Genomic DNA, 25,999 nt, shown 5'->3' with positions numbered 1-25,999 from the left:
ATCGGAAGAACTAGGGCATGCAGTCCGCTCCGACTAAGAGCTGGTTGACTGTCCAAAAGAACTCTCGCAGATTCAGTTCCGACAAAGAGCTGATGGCGAGCCAGAAGAACTGCTCCAAAAATGAACACTCATGTGGTCAAATGACACATCTCGCCGGCCAGGAGGCTGCAACGGTTTGCTGGGTCGGTTGCCGGCCCCGAAGATATCTTCATCATCATCATCATCATCAAGAGAGAAAAGCCATTCTTTCTCTTTCCCACGAGTACCATCTAAATAAGGATTTTATGCCTAGTAAAGTTGAAATCATTGTGTTTTTTTTATTTTTCATTGTTCCTGTTGCCATTCTGTTCCTGTTTGATTCATTGTTAAAGTAAAAAGTTTCCCCTGAGGATTTGATATTGTCAAAGGTCACATGACCATTCGCCCACAAAATGCGATGGAGTTGATAGATATATTTGGTCTAGTTTGTGGGTGAATGGCCTTTTGACCTTTTGACCTTTTAATCTAATTGCCCTGTGACTGACATTTGATGTCCGGCTGTCCCACTGACGTTAAAATAGTATGGTTCTGGCCCTGCCGGAGTCTCGATAGTAACCCTCTTCCCTAGCCAGCGTTGGTAGATAAGAATTGTTTTGTTTTCGTTGGCCATAACACCCAGCCTCTGTGTTTTTGCCCTTGAAAGTTAGTATTCGCTCTGACAGACTGGTAAACTGCCCTGTCTCCCCCGGTTCCACTAAACTGATATTGCAGGTTCGGACTATCTCTGCCCCGTGAGATAGTTCCTGTGGGCAATATTCGTGACGTCTTGCATTATCTGTCCATTTGTTAACAAATATGTTTTTTAACCTTGTTGTTCAACACATTGTTCGGTGTATTGATTACGGTATGCTATATCAACCCTGTTCAATTTGAACATGGAGAGAGATCGTTGTGAAACGCTGTCCGGATGACATGTCTTCTTCTCTCCCGAAGCAATGGTGAATATATCTGATCGAACCTCCCTCTAAGTTCTGCTTGTCTGAGTTCTCTTTCTTGTGTCCGTCAATTCATTCTAAGGTATATTGGTTAACTCTGTTATACTCTGACTTTTACTCATCATAGCCTAAATGGTTTTTATATCCATTTCTGTAAAGTTACAAGCCCTCTGCTTCTATTCTGGTAAAGAGTATTTATGGTACTTAGATTACTTTCTAAAGTATAAGTATTTATTCAGTTCCGGTGCTCCGGAGTTCTTTCTAACTCTAGCTCTCAAGCTATCGATCCTAAGCTATTGTTTATTATTATTTAATACAGTATTAATACAGTCCTTATACAGTCCTTACATAGTATCATTATTTTAAAGATGGATTCCATTTAAAATTATCCATCATGCATTGTGGCAGCCATTAATCACAGACGGAGCGGCTGGTGGCCTGCCAAGTTTCAAGAGACTGCCAAGAGTGAGACTTAAAATTTGGCCTTTTTTAACATAGATTTAGAGGAATACAGACATCCCACCCTAGATTGAGGTTTGGGACTTAGTTTGTGGTGCGTGGTAAAGGGTTAAATTGCGTGACTCTCACTCCCAAGGGGTGAGACTTGGCAGCCCGTGATGAATGACCTGAATGCGTCCCGTCCATGATTCCATTAGTAAGAGTTAAAGAAACTAATGTGAATAAGATCAGGAAAGAAAAGAGAATGTCCTACGCTGAGGCTGTGAAGAGGTTGGATGAGAATGAAACAGTGCAACATGCACCAGAGGAAAAAGTGAACAGTTCAGATGAACCATACACCTATACAGCAATGGTCATAAACTGTGCTGTGGAAATACCACAGCTGGTGCTTGAGGCAGCCAGGAGATTCCTGCCTGGGCGTGGATGATATTACTGGAGAAGATTGAGGGATGAATTTGCACCACCGTCTCAGGCCCCAGGGCCTGGGATATAGAAGTGGACAGAAGATATGGAAGGGGAACACTTTGGGTGGGCTTTTGTTGTTTTGTAAATAGTAGTAAGAATATAGTTTAAATACTCCAAGAATCCAGTAGGTGGCGGTAATGCACAAATATGTTTGCCAACCGCCAATGAATAAACCCAAAAGAAGAAGTCGTTTTTTGTGATCGTTTCGGTTCAGGCCTGTCTGTTATTGAAGCGAGTTGAAAATAACGTTTTTTGTTTTGTTTTTGCGTCGAGTTAAAGGTTCCCCTGCAAAGAAATATAAAAGTGCAAAGCCTACTTAAATCTTAACCTCGCGTCACCAGGCTATTTCCACACCACGGAGGAGACTATTACGATCTAGTCAAGTGCACTAACCTGGCAACGCATACCGTGCTACTGCTAAGATAAGCTACGTAATTAGCTCATAACGTAAACTTAAGGTAAGTGTAAACTGAGGCTGTGATAGATAGGATGGTACTATGAGCATCCGTAGTGGTTTCGTTATTTCGGGACAGCCTACTAGTATCTTCATATTTGTATTCCACTAAGAAACATTTATTTTCATATTAATTCTTGAGTTAATGTTGAGTTTAGGTGGCTTGGGTTACGTAAACGCCAATAGGCATATCCTCTTTGTTTTGATAGATGTTTACTGTAGGTCGCGTTCACCATTATCCCCTTTCGGGACCCTCGGTTACCTTTTCAGAATTTTGGACGGGCAAGTTATTCCACTCTCCATCATAGGAATTGTATAGCCCTCCAAGCAGAACCCAATGGTACTGAAGTTTCTGACATTTTGTTCGACCCAGAACTCATCAAAATTTCAGAAAAGCTTTATGTAGGGTCCCGAAAGGGGCTAGGAATTGTAGAACATTCACCCAATGCTCGCTCTGTATTAGCGCCCCCAATACGTTCCCTCAGTCTGCTCATTCTGTAGCCCCTCTCGGAACCCTCCATAAAGCTTTTCTGAAATGTGGATGTCGCTTTGTGTGGGTCGTCAAAAATGTCAGAAACTTCAGTAGCATTGGGTTCTGCTTGTAGGGCTACTCATTCTGTAGCCCCTCTCGGAACCCTCCATAAAGCTTTTCTGAAATTTGGATGTCGCTTTGTGTGGGTCGTCAAAAAATGTCAGAAACTTCAGTAGCATTGGGTTCTGCTTGGAGGGCTACTCATTCTGTAGCTCTGAGATGAGTTCACATCCACGCCCCCTCCCACTGCGGTTCAGAAACGGCGCATTGTTTCAACCAGGAACGCTTCTTACCCTTTTCTGCACATTGCACCCAAAAAGTGAAGGGCCACTAACGTGCTAAACTCATTAAAACTTCGGAGTGGCCAAGAAAATCTAAGTTAAACGGTTAAACGAGCGTTTAAATCGGTTGTTTAGTCAGCCGCTTCCATGTTTTTCAAGGAAGTTGTGCGAGTGCATGGCTGTTTATTATTATACTGCTGTGTTGTTGCTTATATTGAGAGTCTATGACTGAGAGCTGCTGCTCAGCTGTACAGTGTTTAATAAATGGAACTCGTTTTATAAAGTTACAAGTATTCCTTGGCCATTCTATATGGAAGAAGTGGGATGTGACGTCTCCGGGAACAGGCATTTTGGTGATTGCTGTGGTCTTCTCAGGGTCAGCTTTCAGGCCCTCGTTGGTGAACACATGACCGACATAAGTGACCTCTGTCAGCCGGAACTTTGCGTGCACAATAAAGTACTCTTTTTAGGTTTGCGTCATGCTCTGCTTCAGTGCGGCCCCCCACTATAATGTCATCGACGACTATAGCACAGGGGTATCCTGCGAATATCTGTTCCATTGTGCGCTGGAATACTTTGCTCGCAAAAGTTATACTAAATGTGGTTAGCAGGGAAGACTTACTGTCCAGAACTGCATCTAGAACTGAAAACTGTTGCAACCTCTTCAACTGTGCACATTGGATGGTGGGGGTGCTTTAAAGCCCTGTTTAGATCCCTGGGGTCAATGCAGATCCATATTCCTTTTGTCTGCTTCTTGTTTGTCGCCACCATGGCTGACACCCATTCAGTTGGCTCAGATACAGGAGTGATGACAATCATGACACCCAGGTCCACCATTGTTCATGACACAGGCAGCTTGAATACTGAAGTATCACTGTGGACTGTTCAAATTTGAATACAGTTATTTGTTGTAGCTAAATAAGAGGGATGTAGAGCATTCACCCAATGCTCGCTCTGTATGTGCCTTGGCAGCCACGGTAGTTGTGATCAGGTGTATACCACGCATGCGCAAGCCGGTTTACTATTATTACACTGCTGTGTTGTTGCTTATACTGAGAGTCTATGACTGAGAGCTGTACAGTGTTTAAAGGAGAATTTCGGACTAGAAGGCTTTCTTACCTTTTTTTTGTAGTTACGTCCCCACCAAAGAGGTCCAGGTGTTATTTTGTGCAAAAGTGCATTATTGGCTATTTCCCCTACCATAAGCCCTCAATCGGGCATTGGGTTTCATTGCTAATTCGTTTATTTCCATCGAAATAAGTAATAAAGTGTGCCACTTGGGATACTATTTACATTATGAAGAGAGGATATATACAAAAAATATATTTTTGAGCGATGGAAATAAGCAAATTAGCACTAAAACCCAACGCCCCATTGAGGGCTTATGCTAGGATACCGCCGTCCAAAATTCAGAAAAGGTAACCGAAGGTCCCGAAAGGGGCTACGTTTACCATATTTATTTATTTACATATAAATACATATAGTTTTACCACAATATATATTAAAAACACCAGTATCCCATTGATCAGCGATTTTCACCAAACACGCTGTTCATCTTGTTTTTGGCAAGGCCTTTCTGACCTGAATGGACATTTTGCTTTCTTCACGTCTTTATCAAGGCGCCTGTCTGCCTACCTTTTTTCCACACACAGACAAAGCGACAGACAAATGATTATCCAGGTTTTAGCCACATATGTGACTTCTGATTTCAAATATTGTTCCTTGCTAAAGGAGATGGTCCCATTTAAGACCCACCAGCTTCCTTGTCATATCAGTGTCTTATACTCATTATGTAACTATTCTTCGCCCTCTGTGTCTGAGGTCAGTTCTGAATCTTAATTGCACACGCCTCTCTCTGTTACCTCCTCCATTCTACCCTTCTTTTCAGTGCTTAGGTGAAGCATATCTATTTTGAATTGTGCTTATTTTTCCCCATTTGTTGTAAATGTGGCCTGTGGATCACAGTGCTGTTGCTCTGTTGCTTCTGTGGTCTTGGCGGAGAGATGGAGGCTATCTCAAGATTCCCTTCCTGGTTGTGTTTCAGCTGAGATCAAGCATTCCCTGAAGAACAAGAGGAGATACTCTGTTTTCCCACTTTTCAAATGTAACCTGACTGTAGAGAAAATAATCTTACCAGACTCAATCCTTAAGTAATACAAAAAACAAAACAAAAACAATTTATTCTGGAACTTGAGTCATCAGTGTTTTTTAATCCAGAGAGCGAGCATCTTTGCCATCATGTCCCAGAGGAACCCAGGAGATGGCCAGAAGGGCTTTGCCGTGGGGCGGGGCCTACTGGCCGCTGCTGAGACCTTGAACTTCAGCTCTGCTCCCCAAAACCGAGCAATGAGAGGGGGTGAAAACCAAGACCGTGGCTCCCAGCTGCCCCGGCGTAGCGGCGGTGGCAGCCATATTGGCAACACCATGAAGCTGTTTGCCAGCTTGGGTCTTTCTCCTGCTGACCTGGATGCACTGGCTCAGATCCCAGAGGAGGACATCAGCGTGGAGACACTGCCCGGCATCTTGATGCAGCTGAAGAGCCGGAAGGGGGGCGGGGGGATGGCCGGCGTTCCCTCCATGGGCATGGCTCAACAACGTGCTCCACAACCCTCCTCTGCAGCCGACTTTGGCTACGGTTCGATGTCAAGTGTCTCTTCATCGGCTGCCCACAGCTACGACTTGGACTACAACACCAGGGAGAGGCCTGCATACTCTGAGCTTTCCCGTGATTCTTATGGCGGCATGGGGATGACGTCGTCCTCCGACTCCGTCTTTATGCAGCGGAGGATGGGTTCGCCATCCCAAGGAAAAGTGCAGGACTTCTTGGGAGTCACACCCACCATGTTCCCTCATGTCTGCTCTCTTTGTGACTTTGATGTGCATTCCAACATGGTGAGTACAACTCCAACTTCATCCCCTTTTCCTCTTTCTGTGGGATTTAACGCATAAAATGTTGGTTCATTGGCTCCAGTCCTTACACTGGATGGATCTCATTCATGTACCATCTCCATGACAGACATGCTTGCTGTTATGTTTTCTATTGACTGGATCCATCTTTAATTGGCTTATTTTGTCTTCGTCTTTAGTCTTTCATAATCTTTTTGTATTCTGTATGTCTTACATTTCCTAAAGACTTACAGAACAAATACTATTCATAATGTAATGGAGTCTTTGTAGTTTCAGAAGGATCGGTCATCCAAATGTCGTGCACATGTACAGACAATAGTTGAAGTATATTGAATAGTGAAGTAAATAGTCATATTTAGTTGATATCCAAAGGTTCAGTCCTCTTAAGTTAAGCTGTTCAGCAAGCTTCTGTTTGTGTCCGCCAGGAGTGGAATCAACACACTAGTGGTTTACGCCATGCTGAGAACCGCAGACAACTGCTTCAAATGTAAGTCATTCACCTCCACCCTGACATCAAGGAGCTCGTCTCCAAAACACACAGCTGATGTATATTGTCATTAACCATAGTTGCACTCACACATTTATTTGTACTATGTTGTATGGTGATATTGGTCAAGAACAGACCTGTAACCACTAATGACCACTAATAACCCGGCGTCCCTATTTTGGGCATGTTGTTATAGTAAAAATCACACCCGTGCAATACATCATCACATTGACTTTTCTGTCCTCACTTTTTATCCTCAATTCCAATCTGGAACTTGTGGCGTCCTCAATCAAATCATCGCTATGGGGTACACACAAACACATAGCTGGGCATATATAGGAGGTGCTAGCGCCCCTCAAAAGCATTGCAGATCTACATACTAATTCAGTGATGTAAATAGGTTGGTCAATGTAATGGTTCCCGGGACCCAGGAGTGGTCTTTGATGGGTCCCAGGGACATGTTATGAGTCTTACTTTAACGAGTACAGACTACAGATGCATGCTATTTGCATCACTACAAGCTTTTGGTGTGCAATATGACGATTAAAAAAAAATAGAACTGTTCTAATGTCTACACAACCTGCCTTTTTAAGTATAAATCAGAGCCCAAGTAAAAGTCATACTCTGGTCATTTTAATTAAGCATGTGTTGCAACATAATATTGAAATTAATTTGCGCTGTTCTTTTTAGGTACCCTGACTGGGACCCAGGCATGGACCCAGGCATGGCACCAGCAAGAAGGTGAACATAATTAACAATGGCAAGCATTCACTTGGTTGCAGTTTTCTTTCCTTTTCTGGAGGTGAAAATCCCAGTTAAATTAATTTGCCATGTAAGATTTTACTAACTTAGTTGGTAAGTCGGTGGATCTAGGCAAAATACGATTACCGGTATATAACTAAAAATATATAGGTTTGACTTTTATCGTCACCACTTGAGATAATAATATTTATTATTATTATTATTATTATTATTATTATTATATATTTGTACTTTATACGCACTTTACTTAAAAAATAAATAAATCTAGTGCTACATCAGAAGGAAAATAATAATTAAAAGGACTAAAGTAATACTATTAATCAAATGAATACATTCAGATCAGTGGTCACATACATGGCTAAGAAAAGTTTTAAAAGCACATCTAGGCAAATGCCAAGATGAACCTTCATCAGATCAAACATGGCCAAAGTATTTTGGGGGTCCACAGCGTGAGAACTCCTGCTCTACAGGACATGTACAACCAGTAACAGGAAGCGTTAGTTCCTACCTTGTCTTTTGCGCAATGCACAGGGTGCTTTTGACGAGTAGGCTCGTCTTGAGGTGTTTGATATACTGTAGCTATACCATTGCCTTGCTATTTTACTTTTTTTTTAACCACTCCGGTTGCTGTGCACTGTTGGACCTAATGAGCCCAATTTCCAGCCTCAGCCAATTGATTGCCATGGCAACCCCACACTTGCCAATTGATTACTTAACCAGTCCACGTTTCACAGTTTGCACTCTTCAGACACAGGCAGACAGACAGATACAGAGATCTCCATGTGGGACACAGACAGACAGTTAAAATGGGTGGTATGACAACAGGTATTGCATACTGCAGTATGGGCACAAAAGGGACAGACAGATGCTATGACATTATTAGGTTCCCAAGTTGCATCGTTCCCAAGTAGGCCGGTGGCCGACGGGCACATACAGGTATAGTTGTGTTAGGTCACATTCATACCAGAGAGCTTTGCTGCGATTAAAACGAATCCTGCTGCGCATTGTCAGAAAGTGCGCTTCGTTTGGCAGGTGTGAAGGCTCATTCGAATCCTAATGCGCAGCAAATAACCGCATTTTACTCCGCCCAAAAACGTGGGTTTCGCTTCGCTTCCAATCGCACTTGACTACGATTCGGTGCAGGTGTGAATGCAATCCGCAGTAAATAAAGGAAATGAAGCAAACAATGTGGCGGGTGAGGAGCTGAACACAGTTGGAGACGGAGAAGGCATATTTTACGCAGCGCAAAGATGTCCCGTTACTGTGGATAGACGTGGTCGAATAAGGAGACTGAAGCCCTGATCGAAATGAGGACGTGTACATTAATCAATTGCTTAAGAAAACACATAAAAACACTGCAGTGTATTATAGCCTACATAATATTCTGTCTGTCTGTCTGTGCGTGCCGTAAACATGGAGTGCTGTCACTGTGTGGGACTGGGGAGTTATATCAGTGCGCTCATGCAGCGCTGTGCCTCCATGCCCAAAAGAACAGTGTGTGGCGGCTGCGTGCGTAGAGAGAGAGGGGGGGGGGGGTCCCAGACGGCACGACACATGCACGTTATGAGTGTAATTTTATCACCATAGATTTCACTGTGTAGGCTATAGTTGTCTCCACCAGGCCGAAGGCATGTGGGGAGAGTATGTTTTGCACTCCGTCCGTCCGCGTGTCCGTCCGTGTGTGTGTCCGTGTGTCCGTGTGTGTGTCCGTGTGTCCGTGAACAGCTAATCTCGGCCACCGTTAACCCGGTCGATGCCATATTTTGCACACACACTCCCTGGATGCCAACCATGAACCTCTGCCCCAAACTTTCCAGAACGGCCTGTTATAGCGCCACCAGGAGGCCGCTTTGTGTAAAACAAGTTTTTGCACAGTACACCTACAGATTTTGTCCAAACATCACGCAAATTGGTACACAGTCTCTCTAGAGCCATTCAACGAAACGGGTCTTTCAGATTTAGCAGACTCCATCCTGATTGGTTAAGATTGGCTTCCAAAGTTCACAAGAGTGCTCAGTTTCAAACAAAATGCTGCAAATCATGAACACATCGCGTGATTTCCCTGAAATTGTGCACCCACATTCCCACTAGGCCGAGGACAAAATGCCACATGAACAATTTCAACTCAGCCTCAAGGTGGCGCTATAACTGGCCGAAAAGTGTTTTTACCTCTAACTGCACGGATCTGTGGATAACCTGGTGGAGACCTGTGCCCGGAAGGGCACTTTTTCTAGTTTATGAATGGAACACATTGATAAAGGTCCCCCCTGCTGCGTTTCCAATTGCTGCGAATGACAGTTTGAAGGCAAACCGCAGCCAATTAAATATGCAAGGATCCCAAATCCCCGCCCATACGGATCTGAGTCTACCGAAGTATTAGGTGAGAATCTGACCTTAGATAATAGTATTTGCTGACTCACTGATGGTTAATGTCTTCTTCTTCTGTCTCAGTGGGAATCTTCGTATGGCGAACACCCCAAACCTCTCCCCTGGACTGCTCGGACAAGCTCCCATGGGGGGAGGACAGCAATCGGGACGCATGGGCTCTGGCTGGGGTAAGAGAAATGGGCTCAGGCCAAGAATGTGTCCCAAAGGTCATGTATTCTTTAGGTGCACATTATATTATCATATTAAGTATGTTAGACTTTTGACTGACAGGAATTTGAATCTATATTCAAGTGTTATCGCAGCTAATATCTGCCCAATAAGATTTCAGTTTAATATATCCCAGCTGTTTGCAAGCAAGGAATCAGAATCGATTTTATTGCACAGGTTTTATCACCGGTTTACAGGTGTAAATCAGTGTGAATTTGTTTTAGATCTCAGCCCCCATACCCCAGGAAAAGGGGGAGGGGGGCAAAAGAGGGAGAGCAAAGAAAAATAAATGTGTCGGAATAAAATAAAAGACATACACGCAGCATAAATAGCACAAGATTGGCAACATATCAGTAGGCTAATAACTAATTGGAAGAAACATGTTAATGTGAATGTCTTGTGTTAGGTGGAAACGCTGGAAACAACAGATCTCTCCCTGGACAAGTCAAGGTAATTCTTTAATGATCTAGTAACTTAGTAGTTGTTTATTTGCCTTTTTAAGCCCAAACCACACCAAAGGTTTGGGTCTAAACGTTTTTTAAGGTAAACCACACCAATGCAAACTCATTGAGTTGCATTGGTGTGGTCTACCTTAAACCGTTTTGTCCCAACCTGACCCTTTGGTGTGGTTTGGGCTTCACTCTACTGTTCTCTATTCTTCTCCATACTGAACTGTCACCTCTACTATCTCTAATGTACTGAACTATACTGACTTCTCTACTGTACTCTGTACTGCACTTTACTGTACTTTCACCTACCTTTGGTTAAACCAGATAAATGTGGTTAATATGTAACATCTATCTGTTCCTCAGAGAAGCAGAGTTGTGGTTGCAAAATATGACAGGAAACCGCTGAGCAACAAGAACTTGTTCGCCTTGGCAGAACCCTTTGGAATGCTCAGAGAAAATCTGGTTCTCAAGAACAAGGTACAACACTGAGACCATAGCAGCTAGAAGTTAACCATTTATTTTGCGGAAATAGTTGAAAATGTATATATACTCTATATATATTTGTATATCTATTTTAGGCAGCCAGCAGGTCGGTATGATTTGTTCCACTCGTCTGCGGTTGGTGATGCAATACAAAGCAGTGTGAAGAGTTGTATTTTCATTCTACAAACATAATAATACTATTGCCAGTATTTTCAAAAAGAAATCCTCCTAGTAAATACATGTACTCAATTCAGTAATTGGCGAGGAAGAGAAGGATATTCATTCAATTCAGTAATTGGCGAGGAAGAGAAGGATATTCATTCAATTGGTGTTCAATTTGTTGATTTTAAGATTATTTTGAATCATATTTGTTGATAGTAAAACATGTAGAAGGTTAGATTGTATTTAGTCACACTTTTATGAAGTTTTCCATCTTTGTTTTAAAAACAGAGTTACCTTTTATAGGCAGGAGCATGGAAGCCATGCATGCCAGTCAAAGCTCAGCTGACCCTGATTGTCATCTGTGTGTGAGAGAACATGATTGGAATAATTTGTCTACAGTAAGACACGATTAGAGAAAAGAAGAGGTAATACAAAAAAATATTAAGTGATCTGGTCAACTAAATAGGTTCTAACTAAGCTTGTGTTTGAAATTATAGAATTTGATGAGAATGCTGTATAGCTGTTCCATAGCTGGGCCTCCCTGTATCTGATGGAGAACTGACAGAGACCAGTACAGAACTTTGGGAGATGTAAATGATTTGCCTTAGGGGTGCACCGAAAGGGAAATTCTTGGCTGAAACCGAATATAGGAAACCGTTGGCCAAAAAACCCGAATACCGAATATCCAAATATTCTTTCCTACCATTGCTGTCATGGCCGTACCTTAAAGCTACCTGATTTATGGCAACATAAATGGTTATGGCAAACCATCACGCATAATCACTATTATGCGTCCATAAAACATTTATTCAGCTCTTTTGAATGCATTAATTGCATACACTATTCTGTGATATATGTTCTGCCTATTCGGGCCGAAACCGAATAGGCCGAAAATGCTTTTTTAGCCATTTTCTGCCAAATACTTTCTGCAGACGAATATTCGGTGCATCACTAATTTGCCTGTCTTGTATTGAAATGGTGCACATCACTGTTGAACTGAAAGAAGGCTTTACAGGGCAAAGGAAATTAATCTGCCTGGAACAATACTTTGAAAATGAAGTTGCAGGTTTGGCATTTATTTAAATAAAACATTGGTAAAATATTAAGTTGTTTGAAAAGAGGGGCAGAATGAGCAGACCAATCGCTGTATGTGGCAATCCTACAGAATCATTTTTGCAACATATGAAGTTTGTGAAGCAGCTTCCCAAATTATATTGCAATACAGTATAAGATACGGATAAATTAAACTATAATAAAGCGTTGGGAGACAATTATGATGAACTACGGAATTTGCCAATAATGCCAATATTGGCAATACAACTGAAAGTGTTCTTCTGGAGTGACAGTCTATTCGAATTTGAATAGATCTTTGCGGTCACAATAAACGCGCCACGTTGAATGACCCAAATGACTGAATAAAACCCTGGCCACAGTCAATGTAACAACAAACGATGTGATTTTGTCCAATTACTCAACGTGGACACTGGAGAACAAGAAAGATGAAGTCCTCCAAAAGTTATATTGTTTACCAACAGACATGAGTCTGACACCTTACCCAAAACCCTAAACGCACGCGGGCGCCATGGGTGATTTTTAACCCGCAAAGCATGTCAATCACGGGTGATTTTTAATTCGCAGGACGGGTGTTGTCGGACTAATGACTGTTGGTACGTCTAACCACCGGCGAATACACCCCATTACGATTTACTTTACTTACAACAATAAGCCTTAACACTCATGAGGACTGAACGGGAGAGAGAAGCAGGGATATAGAAAACATCGTATTATTTTTAATCAGCCGGGGACAGAATCTGTTGCCTGCAGTTTGGAGGAGAGAACTCTGCTGAGTGGATGATTGACATAGGTTCCCCAATGCTTTACCCGATGGCGCTTATGTTTAGAATTCTGTTGAAGTGATGAAATACTTAAAATGCCTTCGTTCGTTGGTGAGAATTTCCCCTCTTACTGCTAGAGCACTACTAGTTTTTATTAGGCTATTGCTTTTTTTTTAAACTCTTAATTTTTATCCCACGATTTTGTAACCCAGTTTTCTTTTCACCCAGTGCCAATTATCTAATGTAATCCTGGGCGCTACACTTCCTCTGCCAACCTGGGGGGGCAGCGGACTGACCTCATGCCTCCTTCTATGCATGAGGAGTCCAACCTGCTTCTTTTCACCTGACAGATGGGAATTTCCCCGGCCGGACGTAGCGCGTGGAAGGGACACGTTATTCCGACCAGTTCCTTTCCCCTCCATCAGGCGCCCCGGCTGGCCAGGGGGAGGTAGTTTTAGAGACCAGGATTACGGCATGTTTTTGTGAGGGTATCTACCCTAGGGGACACGGGGAGAACATGCAAACTCCACACAGAAAGGCCCTTTCGCCAACCCCCGCCTCGGGTATGGGCACTGATGACGCGGAGGAGGGAACACGCCGCCAGTGCCCACAGCGTCCCCAGCGGGAATCGAACTTTATTAGGCTATTGCTAAGGGTCCCTGAATCCTGAAGAAGGACACCAGTGGAGGTGGTGGTGGTGATGATGTTTGTGGTGTTTCCCCTAGGCTTTTCTGGAGATGGACACCCACCAGCAGGCACAAGATATGGTCCAGTACTACCAGCAAAACCGAGCTTCGATGTGCAACCAACCAGTACATTTCTACCTGTCCAAGGACCTGATGGCGATTGAGGTACTGATGTTGATTAGCATTATGTTAATCATGTTAACCCTGGCATCCCTGTTGTTAGGAAATGTTCAAACATAAAATTAGAGTTTTAAAAATATAGCTCTCAACGCATCAGCTTTTTTTTTGCTATTTGTTCTGCAATTAAGTATATACGGCTTAATTGGTTAAATAAACTCCTACACTGACAACAACTGGTGCATAATGTCTAAATTCCACGAATATCTGTTCAATAACATTACAAACTAGTATCACTAGTCAGCAGGGGCAGCCGCAAAATGACAATAGGGCCTTCATGCAATGCTGCAAGTTTACAGAGAGATGTAATTTTAAAGCACTCTAGAGGCTGTAGTGAAGCAGAATTGTGCATTAGAGCTCCAGGTGCCTTTTGTAAATATATTCAAACGGAACAATCTAACTTTAAGACTTTTTCCCCCTTCTCCCAACAGAAAGATGGTCATACTGGTAAGCCTCTGGTGGTCTCTCACAGAGAGAAGCATATTAAAGGTGCCGGCAGTGGCAGTCAGGTGGTGTTTTTCTCCAACGTGCCCAGAGAGGAGGACAAGAAGATGGAGCTGTTGACCATCGCTGGGAATTTCGGAACCGTGGAGAAACACCTCTTACTAAACAACGAGGTAAAGGTTTCTCTTTTGAACATAGTATTTTGCTAGTTGCAAAAATATTTTATTTTTATTTTTGTTTACAAAATGTGTCTGAACTGTTTTCTTTTATTGTGTGTGTGTTGATTGTCTTTGTGTTATTAAAATCATTATACATACTTTGTTAAAAAACTAACTACCGGTATTCAGTATTTTAGCTGTGACGTGAGCGCCCCCTCCTGAGACACTTCGGGGTCCTACTTTTGTGTCGCTTTTGTGTCCCCATGGAGTTATACTGTGACGCTCCGTCGAACTAAATCTGAGACGAAAACAACCACGAAAGTCTAATTTTACCGCTTTCCTCGCAACAACAAAGCTGCGCTGCTCTCCCAAATCTGACAGTGACAGGCCGACTGTCCCACATGGAATACTATCGCCATTTTATTTTATTGTGTCAAATAAATCCTCATAATACAAACTAGATTCAACATACTCAAGCCTGCACACATTCTAAATATACCCCAGAAATATTTTACAGATCAAATGGACTGTTGCCACCTTCAATAATAATGATAATAATAGTCTTTATTGTCTCCACATCATAGATTTTTGTTGTCATGGACACTTGTACAAAACATTCATAATTCCACTCGAGTTGGAAGCATTAAGACCCATTTTAACCCTCAATGGCTTCCTTTCTGAAAAATAACGTCACTGTAAAAAGATTCACGCGTTTAGATATTCAATTTACAATGAGATGCGGACGGGAGCTGGTGCCACTTGGACCCAGACGTAACGTAGCACTACAAAATGACGTCGGACTTAAATACTGAATACAGATATATACAGTGACAAATGCCACAAAGGAATGCAGAGCTAATTGTTATTATTATATGGAAATACTGGAATATGTTTAAATGATGTGGGTGTGAACTTTTTGACATGAGTTCAATTATATTGTATGAGTTAAATGGTAACTACCATATTAAAACCATATTTTCTGCCAGAGTCGGCTGACTTGTTTCTTTTCAACTGTTTATGTCACCTGCTGACTGGAACTCGTTTACCAGTGCCATCTGCTGTTTTAATAGACTCATTGCACCAAAGATTTAATTATTTTTCCAGTTCCTGTTTTGTTGCTTTAGTCCTGATGACGAAGGCAGAAAAGGCTGGCGTTGTTGAAATTATGAATGTTCTAAAGCGGTCTCTCTGTCTGTCTGTCTGTCTGTCTGTCTGTCTGTCTGTCTGTCTGTCTGTCTGTCTGTCTGTCTGTCTGTCTGTCTGTCTGTCTGTCTGTCTGTCTGTCTGTCTCTCTCTCTCTCTCTCTCTCTCTCTCTCTCTCTCTCTCTATCTAGGCATTTGTTCAGTTAGGTTCTCCTGAAGACGCAGAGATGTTGGTGAAATACTACACCCTCAACCCTCTCACCATTAACGGCCGACCAATCAGACTCAATATCTGTACCAAGTACAAAACTCTAAAGTAAGTACCTAGTAATACCCTAGCACAGGAGTGTCAAAATGCATGTGAAAAAGAAAGTGTCAACTCAAATGGAGATACCATTTTATGGAGATAAAATGATACCCTACCACTGAAGTCTGCACGCGCATGTTATGGTAATCATTTCTAGGCATACCATGTCTATGATGTGTTAGAAACATAGTTATAATAATGCATTCAAAATCTGCTTGTACAGCTCACACTTTTGTTGCTGTTCTTTCTCTGTCGAAGTGCTGGCAAAAAAGTCATAGACAACCGAGGGAGGAAGAACACTTTTACCTCCTCCAACAACTCCCCTGGAAACAGGAGGTCGTCCTCCCCTGGGAACAGGTCCTCTTCTAAGTCCTCCAAATCTAGCTCCAGGAGACGGGAGCAAAATAAGAGAGAGGAGACCAAGTCATCTGTAGAGAGGGATGTGAAGAAGAGAGAGGAGACCAAGTCATCTGTAGAGAGGGATGTGAAGAAGAGAGAGGAGACCAAGTCATCTGTAGAGAGGGATGTGAAGAAGAGAGAGGAGACCAAGTCATCTGTAGAGAGGGATGTGAAGAAGAGAGAGGAGACCAAATCATCTGCTGATAAAGAGGAGACCAAGTCTGGAGATGAGGAGGTGTGTGTGTGTCACAGTATGATTGGAAAACCAGTCTGATTGGAAAAGGTGCACTCGTTTTCACCAACGGAGGCACGCCGTTTGAAGGTGACTTGAGCCACAAGAGGCACCGCATGGCGAGCTTCGGTGAGCTGTGCAGAGCTTTGCGAAGTCACCTTCAGCCGACCTGGCACCGTCCGAGTTATGTACCGATAGGGACGGAATCGTACATCGTCCCACCTATATATTCTCTTTAAACAGTATGCTGTTTTTACGTAGAATTGTTTTGACTATAATTGATCATGTGTCAGGTTTCTGGTGTGGTGGAGGGAGAGGAAGAGCAAGGAGAAGAGGAAAAGCCGGAGTGTGAAGAGGAGGAGAAGACGGAACAAGACGTGGAACTCCAAACCCCTGAAGAAGCCCAGCAACATCCTGATGGTGACCCTGTTGTCGCCACAGCAACAAACGGGGAGGGGGACGGAGATGAGGCACAGGAGAAGGAGGCAGAGCCAGAGGCTGGTCCGTCAGAAAAGGCAGAGAGCATAGACGGTGGAGACAAGACGTCCGCCAACCCAGAAGACTCCCAGATGAACGAGGGAGAAATGCCTGACGACATGGTACTGCCTGTCTTTTCGTATATACGTTGGGGTACGTATATATACGGACCTGTGATATGACGCCACCTAGCGTCGACGTCCATATATATACGTACCTGGGGGGGGGGGGGGGAAAGAGTTAACCCATTCTGACCTGAGATCAGATTCATACGAGGTTTCCACTGGACACACACTGGTCTGACTAACCCATTCTGACCTGAGATCAGATTCAAAAAATGTCAGTCGTTCTTCGATTTTTTCAAAAATAGCAGACCTACAAGCTCGTATCGCGCCACTCGGTGGCGCGATATGAGCTTGTAGATCTGCTATTATTAAATAGCTAAAGCATAACATGATGCTGACACCAAAATGGGTGCCCGGTCAGAATGGGTTAAGTAATAGGAGAGGAAAGGCAGCATCTTTTTACTTGCTCTTACTTACTGTTTTTGTAACAGGAGGACATGGAGGACTTTCCAGACAACATGGATGACTTTGTGACACTGGATGAGTTGATGGATGACGACGTAGAGGAAAACAAAAGCCTGTCCGATGATGACTACATTGGTAATTTACTGGATTCCATTCAACTCTGTTCCTCCCATGCTACCTTGCAAGTTGCAACATTTAACTGTTACCAGATAATAGAATATTGTTGTTGATTCTAAACAACAATATTATATTATCTGGTAGATCATGTAACTTAAAGAATAGAATAGAATTGGACACAGTGGTAGATACTCCAGAGATTCTGGACTTACAGAGTAGAATAGGACCGTTCCTGTAGTAGTCAACTAATGGGATAGAATACAACATATACATGTATGTTGACTGTACACTAGAGGCAAAGTTACAGTGGATTTGTATTAGCACTTAAAAAACCTGTGTGTGTGTGTGTGTGTGTGTGTGTGTGTGTGTGTGTGTGTGTGTGTGTGTGTGTGTGTGTGTGTGTGTGTGTGTGTGTGTGTGTGTGTGTGTGTGTGTGTGTGTGTGTGTGTGTGTGTGTGTGTGTGTGTGTGTGTGTGTGTGTGTGTGTGTGTGTGTGTGTGTGTCCTCTACAGACAACACAAGAAAAGGGGTATGTACCTGTTTGAGCACTGTCTCTTGAGTTTTTTATTTAGAGACTGTTGCCACAGTTTCTAAAAGTGTTTTTTGTGATGTTGTTGTCTGTGGTGTCAGTGTGTGCTTTAGTTAACAGAAAATAAATGTTCAGGTCAGGATAACAATTTCATCCAATCAGGAGAGAACCCATTTAGCAGCTCAGTTCTTACAGCAGGGAGACCCCTCCTACTATTGAACAAACACTATAGCAATGATTGCTATGAGAATATGGAGCTATTTAACACTAAGTATACTCCACTACACTTGTGGCATTTGTGTCTTGTTTTAACGTTTGTGTGTTGTCATTGTCATGGTGTTTGTATTGTCAAATGTCATGGTGTATGTCTTATTTTAACGTGTCTGTTGTTGCCATGGTGTTTGTGTGTGGTTTATGGTGTGGTGTCTTGTTGCAGGGGATGCGTGTAGTGAACGTTGGAGGCTTCAGGAAAGGTTACGGTTTTCTGGATCAAATACAGCGGCTGGCCAAACCCTTTGGCAAGGTGGTCAAACATCTGGTTCTAGACCTGCGGCCTGAGGTACAGGCCTAAAATATTACAATCAACCAATAGTAAGGATCAAAATTTTAGATCTGAATTACATTACAATTGCTGTTGTTTCTACTGTGACTCCAGGCTTACATTCAGTTTGGCACGGAGGAGGAGGCCAAGGCCATGGTTAAGTTCTACAACGCAGGCAACATTCAGGCTGCAGTGTGTGATAAACATGTGAAGATCAGTCATTCTCAGACCTATCCAACTATACAGGTAAGTACTTTTGATCTGTTTTAAATCCCCCCTGACCTAACCACATCCTATATTCTGTCTCTGTCTGCTCTCAGTCTCAGCTGTCTCAGCTGTCCAACTGTACATGGATAAACGGCACTATGTGACAAAGGCTCAGGAAAGCATTCACGGGTCACCACTTTGGTGTCAGGGATTGAGGAGTAGAGAAAGGCGTCTTTTTGGTGAAAACAGCCACATGTGCATATTTGGAAAAGTCATGTCTGGAAGTCATTGGAACGGCTTATGCACTATTGCTGACGGTGCACTCCGACCAGTTCTAGAGTGTCCTTGAGAGTAGAGGACCCTCTTGTTTCAAATGAGCTACACTAATTCCAGTGCCGGGAGAAAAAGGTAACTGGCTCTGGTGAGTGGTGGCCCATAGATGGCACTGACCCATAAGTGAGCAAAGCCTCCAAGAAGCATAAAGGAGCAGCTTGCATACACCACACACTGCCCTCTCCCATCTGACCTGACGACTTCTTACTGTCTATAAGCTGTCCTTTGTCTCTCTCTCAGTTTCAGTTTGTCTCTCAGCTGTTCAGTTCAGTTTCAGTTATAAGGAGAAGAAAAATTACAGCACAGTATTTTAAAATCACAGGCCGGACACGGTGAACATAACAATGGTTTCAATAAAACTGGGGGAAATGATTGGACGGATTCTAGCTACGTTGCACAGATGGAAGAAGGCAGAGTTTGTGATGAGCTGTCTTACAATATTACTGTCCAATAAAAGTACATCAATTGGGGAATGGGTTATCATTTGTAATTGTTCTCTAGTCTGTTATTGTTGAAACCTGTTTTATACTGTATTCTATTGCATTTGGTTATTTTACAGTGCGGTGCCAGTCGTGTGGTGTACCTGGGTCAGCTTCCAGACATAAAATACACAGATGAAACCATTCTGAAGATTGCTGAACCTTATGGAAAAGTCAAGAAGTATTTTCTCAACAGAATCAAGAGAGAAGTATGTCTTTGAACTACTCGTGTGTGTGTGTGTGTGTGTGTGTGTGTGTGTGTGTGTGTGTGTGTGAGATCTGAATATTTGTTTCAATACTCATTTGCCAAACTATTGATTCAACCTGTACTTTCTCTCATGAAAAATGGAACCGTTCATGATCTAGTGTTTTGTCAAGTGTCAAAATCCCTGCCTCTTTCTCACTCAGCAAGAAAGAATGTCACCAATCCTTCACATACAGTACATCGTAGGTGTCGTTGCCTCTGGTATTATCATGTGCTATATACGGCGGTGGCTCAGGGGTCGAGTGGCTGGATGATAACTGCAAGGATGCCAGTTCGAACCAGTCTCCCCCAGAGTTGGCGTCGAAGTGTCCTTGAGCAAGACACTGAAATTGCTCCTGATGTGCTGGTTGGTGCCTTGCATGGTTTCCACGGGGTGCATTACGTAGTTCAGACTTGGTCCGACAAACGACAACCCACCTCAAACCCTAACCTAACCATAACCGCAAGCACGGGAGAAGGCACTTGTCCGACATGCCGGACTAATGCTGAATTACATGCGGTCCCCGTTTCCGCCACTATCGGTGTATGAATGTGTGTGGGTGAATGTAATGCACAATCTACGTAAAGCGCCTTGGATAAAGGTGCTATATAAATGCACCATTTACCATTTATATTATTTGTTTAGTGTTTTGTAGAGATGGAAAATCCAGCAATTGCAGAGAAGATGGCCGACAAGTGTAAAACCAATCCACCAAAACTCCATGGCAAACGACTGACGGTCTACGTCAGCAGGAAGTACAAACAGCTGAAACATGGGTGAGTTGTTATGACCTGTGGTGGGTTGGGAATGGGAATGAAATGCTGTTGAATTGTGACAAATCCTGACGGAACAAATTGTCTGTCTTGAAGCCACAAGGCAAAGAGAGGGGAAAAGAGAGACAGCCGTTCCAGGTCCTCTGCACACACTGACGAACCCCCAACAAAGAAACCCTGCAGGGAGGAGAAGACACCAGATGAAGACAAAAAAGAGGATGAGGGTAAAGGACAGGAAGAAGAGCTGAAATCAGAGGTGGAGATGAAGGGAGAGGAGGAGGAGGAGGAGGAGGAGGTGAAAGAAGAGGAGAGCACAGAACAGCAGAAAGAGGTCAATGCTAATCCTGACAGCGACTCGGAACAACTCGGCTCTGATGTAAGTAAAAACATGTCTGTATGAAAGCTACTAATAAGAACCACTGTAGTACTTCTCCTGGTAGTTCTAGTACTAATAGCTCTAATACCAGTACTCCTACTAGTACTACTATTAAGACTAATTCTAATACTACCACTTAGGGCTGGGCATTTTACAGAAACATTCTTTACATTTGTGGTCAAGCAAACCGTATTCAGTAGGTAGGTACGTTGTAGTATAATTAACTACAGACCATGAAAATAAGTTCAACTGATTTCTGGGGGAGAATACGGTTCGGGTAGATATTGAGTGAAATCTGTCTTTTATATAAATAAATGTACTCCTTGCTTTGACCTAGGAGTGTATGAACACTTTATTAATCGTCATCACTCGGGTGCCCTTTTGGAGCAGCTCAGAGCCCACCAGTAGAACACTGGTTCCACTGGGCAGCTCTCAATTCTCTGCTGTAGAACATTGGATGTATTGTGCACCTTCTCCCCAAGCAGAACAGTGGTTCGTGTCAAAGATTGGTGTGAAACACCAATGTTAAACACCACCAAAACTAAAGAGATGATCTTCGATCCAAAAGGTGTCTACACTAGTACATCCATGACCCAGTGTGGTCATGGGGTATCGTAGAAGTACCTGGGGATCCAAATGGACAACCAGATCAAATGGAATGTCCACGTGGATTACCTGTGTGCCAAATTGGCACAACGCTTGCACTTTCTCCGCAGGCTCAGGTTTTTTGGTGTGAGCAAAGGGAGTCATGTCAACCTTCTATGACGCAGTGCCAGGTAGCATTATCAAATATGGCATGGCAGCTTGGTTTGGGACACTCTCTGTCCAGCTCAAATCAAGACTATCTAAAATGGGAAAAAAAACAGCCATGAAGGTCATTGGTAGGAATGATTCTTCATCTCTTCAGACAATCTTTGAGAAATAGTGTTGTCTGATCCTTCACATATTTTATCTTCAGAGTATGAGTTGTTGCCCTCTGGTAGACGTTACAGAGTGTGCTGTTGCAAGAGCAACCGTTTCAAACTTTCTCTCCTTCCCCCTTCAAATTTATATCATGTGACACACTTGTGATACTATACCTTGTGAATACTCTTTGGTATTTTCATATTCATGCACTTTCTTGATTGCTAAATTGCATTCTACTTACGTATTACAGTTTACTTGTTATGGAGACGGCTTATGCCTGGGTTGTCTGTCTCTCTGCAATGTCTGTACAATGCTGCTAGTGTGTGTTTTAAAGATGTTGACGTACTAGTGCACTTTGCCCAAGACAAATGTTTCCCCCCGTGGGACAATAAGTATATCTGGTACTGAACTGATTGGTGGATGGATGTTTGTTTGTTTGTTTTGCAGGTGGTGAAACAGGAGGAGGAAGAGGTCCCTACCAGTCTGAGTCAACAGAACCACAGTATGGATTCTGGGGAGAACCAGACACCCACAGCAGAACAGACTGACGCCGCCACAGCAGAACAGACTGATGCCACAGCACCAGTACCGGCTGACGCCACCACACCAGAACAGACCGACGTCGCCACACCAGTACAGGTGGATGCTATTGCACCAGTTCAAAATGATGCCACCACACCAGTACATACCAAACCAGCTCCAGCCTCGTTGCCCCTTGACCCCTATGATGAAAACAACCCTGTTGGTGAGTCTAGACTAGAGAATCACCTCATTCTACTGCCGACACATGAATTCAACTGTATGTTTATGTACTGTATAGTTGATATTGATTATTAGAGCCTCCGTCTCATACGGATCTCTCTTGGATTGATCCGTGGCTGGACCTGGCTGACGCGCTAATGCTAATGCTAATGCTAATGCTGTACTGTTGGTTCACTTCACTGTGTGTGTGTGTGTGTGTCAGCAGCAATAATACACACATGCAAGCTCTTCATGCGTTGACATTTTATTCCCATTCAGTGAGCACAGGTACAGCATCAGATCTGCGGTTTCAGAAGCAAAAAGTATAATCAGAATAGAGTAGAAGTATAGACAGCAACAGATATTGTCAGACAAACATTTCGCCTCCCAGTATTTGAATGTGCTGACGTACCTGCGGTTCAATCCTCCCTCACCATGCCCGTGAACTTTACGCTTATGTTAACAACAGCGCCACCCCAAGGTTACATAAATCATAAATGTGACATTAGTGGTCATTTGGCCCTTACATTGATACACTGTCTGTTTTTAGGTTTGGAGTTTGTGAAGATGGGTTATTACTGCAGGTTGTGTTTCCTATTTTACTCCAATGAGGAAACGGCCAAGAAGATACACTGCAGCAGCCAGACTCATTATGACAAGTTGAAGGTAAAGATGTCACAAGAAGCCACTCCGTTTTTACCGTGATCCTGAGATGCACATATTTTCCTAGTTGATGTAGCAAAATTATTGTTCCAAATGTAGGTTGGTTAAATAGTCCACTTTAATGAGTTTAATTGACTTTGTTTTTCCATTTTCCTAGTTGATGTAGCAAAATTATTGTTCCAACTGTAGGTTGGTTAAATAGTCCACTTTAATGAGTTTAATTGACTTTGTTTTTCAGAAACACTTGGAGAAGAACAAGAAAGGGAAGAAGACGGAGTAGTATTAATATACACTAAATTCTTCATGTTTTGATTTTAGTTTAGTTCATGTACCAATTTTATCTTCATTTTGTTTTGAAGAACAGACAGTATGTCACCATCTTTTTCCTTGACTTGTTTTTTTAATTAAACGTGACATTCTGATATTGGACATGTTTGGCTGTAACTTTCGAAGATATTCCATTTTGTGAAATTTCACCTATAAAGTAGTTGACATAATCGTTGCTGTCAGACAGAAACGATTGGATGATTGCACTCTCAGAGCCACAACACTTGGCACCAGCTCCTCGTGCTGGTCACCAAACAATCCAGGATTTGTCGGCCAACGTGGTTCTGGTGGTCACTTGAACACATACAAGCTGATCCCACGAGGGCTGAACTCACGGCAGGCTGTTCCATCCCCTCCACTCCCAAATTCTGGAGGTACTCTGATGATCCAGGATCTGTGGGGCGAGCATTGTCATCCTGGAGTGTAGACAATTCCCCATAGCTACATTTATTTTGCGCAGGCCTATTTTGGGCAACCTCTAGTCATTCTTTAGGACCCGGTTTGTTTTAGTTGAGGCTTCTGTTTGGGCACTCTCAGTGCAAGAGGACCCCACTTGAGAACTGCACTATGAGGCCCTTTCTGAAACCAGTCCCTTGATTTGAAGTGCTCTCGGGAGGTTCCCTCGTCAGAAAGTGCCCCTCCAGCTGAATCAAGTTCCCTTGATTAGGGTGCTGGGTATAAAAAACTGTTTGGAGATACACTCACCCTCCTTGTGAAGAAACAGGAAACAGACACCATTCGTTGCCATGGTTACCATCATGCAATTGTGTTACCTGTTATTTTGTTTGTACAGTTATATTGCATTGCATCGTGTATGTTTGTGTGACATGTGGATTTCATTAATATGGAAAAAGGAAATACAGCATGACTGTCAAATGACATATACATCCATGGTGTTTATAAATCATTGTGTTAAAAGTTATTTTGTTTGTGTGGTTTCATTTATAGTTTTTCACAGTGGGGTAAATAAAGAGCCCTTGTTGAGCGTTGTCTATTCTGCATCAGATGAAGATTGTTTAGGAGTTTATTTATCATTTATTTGTAGTGGTACTTCCATTTGTAGGTCGCGGTTTCCATGCGGACAGAAAGCAGGGCTGCACAAGGCAATCGAGTCTAGATCGGCACAGACTCGCTCTTGAGGGCTTTATTAGCCACTTCCACTCAAGGCTGCTTGGTTTCGGACGACACTTAATATGGCGCAGCCTCGCGTGAACGCGCATATCGAGGGCAAGTGTGTAGGGCGAGTGGCGAGGAGCTGGTTTCAGAAAGGGGGTGACTGCAGCCTCCACAGACAAACATTTACATCTGAATGCGTTCTTGAGGAAATATCATTCTTTCATGTCAAGCTTACATAAAATGGCAACACCGTGTCATCCTTTAAACGCATGCTCTCTGACCGGAGCCCTGTGGTGGGCATATAGCATCAACACCTAAGTATTAAAGCCTGCTGACTCCATTAAAGGCTACGAATATTTGACATGGAGGCGTTAGGCCCCAGATTTTAAAGATCTGGGATCACCACTGGCTCCGGAATCTCATCTCGATCTCACTGCATTGAGATTGGCATCAATAAGTTCTGTCTTGACTATAATGAGATAGCCCCCCTAGCATGTGGCATGCCGCGTATGGATCTTCCACAAGCGACAAGTACCCAAACACTGAGTGTAAAAATGGTCAATGTGTTTTTTTCTTTCATTCCAATCCACTAAGCAACTCAAAGCAAGGGTTGAATACCAACCATTTGCCATTTTGGCAACACACATTTAGCAGTGTTGCTCATTCCACGAACGCCTCACACTAAGTTCAAACTTAGCCTAGTTATAGCTTAAGTAATGCATACATAAGTCTTGACTTAAAAGGCATTTAAGCGGCCCAGGCCGTAGCGTAACGGTCTGGGCACCGGACTGGTAATCCAGTCGCAGTGTGCCGCGGGTTCGACTCCCGGACCCGACACGGCCTTTACTGCATGTCATCCCCCCATCTCTCTCCTGTTTCCTGTCAGCCTACTGTCTGTCCCTTCAAAAATCAATAAAAGGCGTAAGCCGCAAAAAAATATCTTAAAAATAAAATAAAAAAGGCATTTAAGCTATAACTAGGCTAAGTTTGAACTTAGCGTGAGGTGGTGCAACAGGCTCCCTGGGTCCTTACAAGTTTAGTTAAAGTAAGCCGACTAAACTGAATTGGAACACGTAATTAAACTCTTTAATTCAGTTTTACAGTACAACTCGGAAAGCATAGTCAAATTAGTATTTTCATTAAGTGAAATGTGAATGATCTGTTTTATGTATCGCTGATAAAAGAGTGAGATGTTTACTTCTGGCCTAAATCACTTTATTTACATGATGACAAAGGAAACTCAATGAA

The 25,999-nt window shown here is 43.0% G+C and overlaps 2 protein-coding genes across 3 annotated transcripts in view; both read left to right on the top strand.

Moving 5' to 3' along the window:
* Positions 1 to 24,198, top strand: part of LOC310873283 (uncharacterized protein) — an 87,798-nt gene extending 63,600 nt beyond the window's left edge. The window contains exons 21-24 of one of the 2 annotated variants that reach the window (XM_083785623.1): positions 20,918 to 20,998; positions 22,352 to 22,649; positions 23,196 to 23,311; positions 23,547 to 24,198. In XM_083785623.1, coding sequence (XP_083641749.1) covers positions 20,918 to 20,998; positions 22,352 to 22,649; positions 23,196 to 23,311; positions 23,547 to 23,588 — 537 coding nt within the window. In that variant the 3' untranslated portion in view covers positions 23,589 to 24,198. The remainder of the gene's footprint in view (positions 1 to 20,917; positions 20,999 to 22,351; positions 22,650 to 23,195; positions 23,312 to 23,546) is intronic. The other variant, XM_083785622.1, reaches the window with a different exon arrangement.
* On the top strand, positions 1,997 to 20,911 carry LOC310873227 (uncharacterized protein; the record flags this gene model as incomplete). Its single annotated transcript, XM_083785563.1, has 19 exons — positions 1,997 to 2,356; positions 5,210 to 6,057; positions 6,498 to 6,559; positions 7,250 to 7,300; positions 9,773 to 9,876; positions 10,323 to 10,366; positions 10,729 to 10,842; positions 13,571 to 13,696; positions 14,140 to 14,325; positions 15,645 to 15,769; positions 16,019 to 16,394; positions 16,685 to 16,990; positions 17,425 to 17,533; positions 18,028 to 18,044; positions 18,481 to 18,603; positions 18,700 to 18,831; positions 19,685 to 19,813; positions 20,495 to 20,625; positions 20,719 to 20,911. Coding segments are annotated over exons 2-19 (2,982 nt in total), but the record flags the coding sequence as incomplete, so codon positions are not given.
* Positions 24,199 to 25,999: the final 1,801 nt, after the last annotated feature.

Source organism: Protomyctophum parallelum (genome assembly GCF_964188405.1).
Source record: "Protomyctophum parallelum genome assembly, chromosome: 16".
NCBI classification, from domain to species: domain Eukaryota; kingdom Metazoa; phylum Chordata; class Actinopteri; order Myctophiformes; family Myctophidae; genus Protomyctophum; species Protomyctophum parallelum.
Note: the sequence above shows the minus strand (reverse complement) of the source record. Positions and strands in the feature narration are given on the sequence as shown.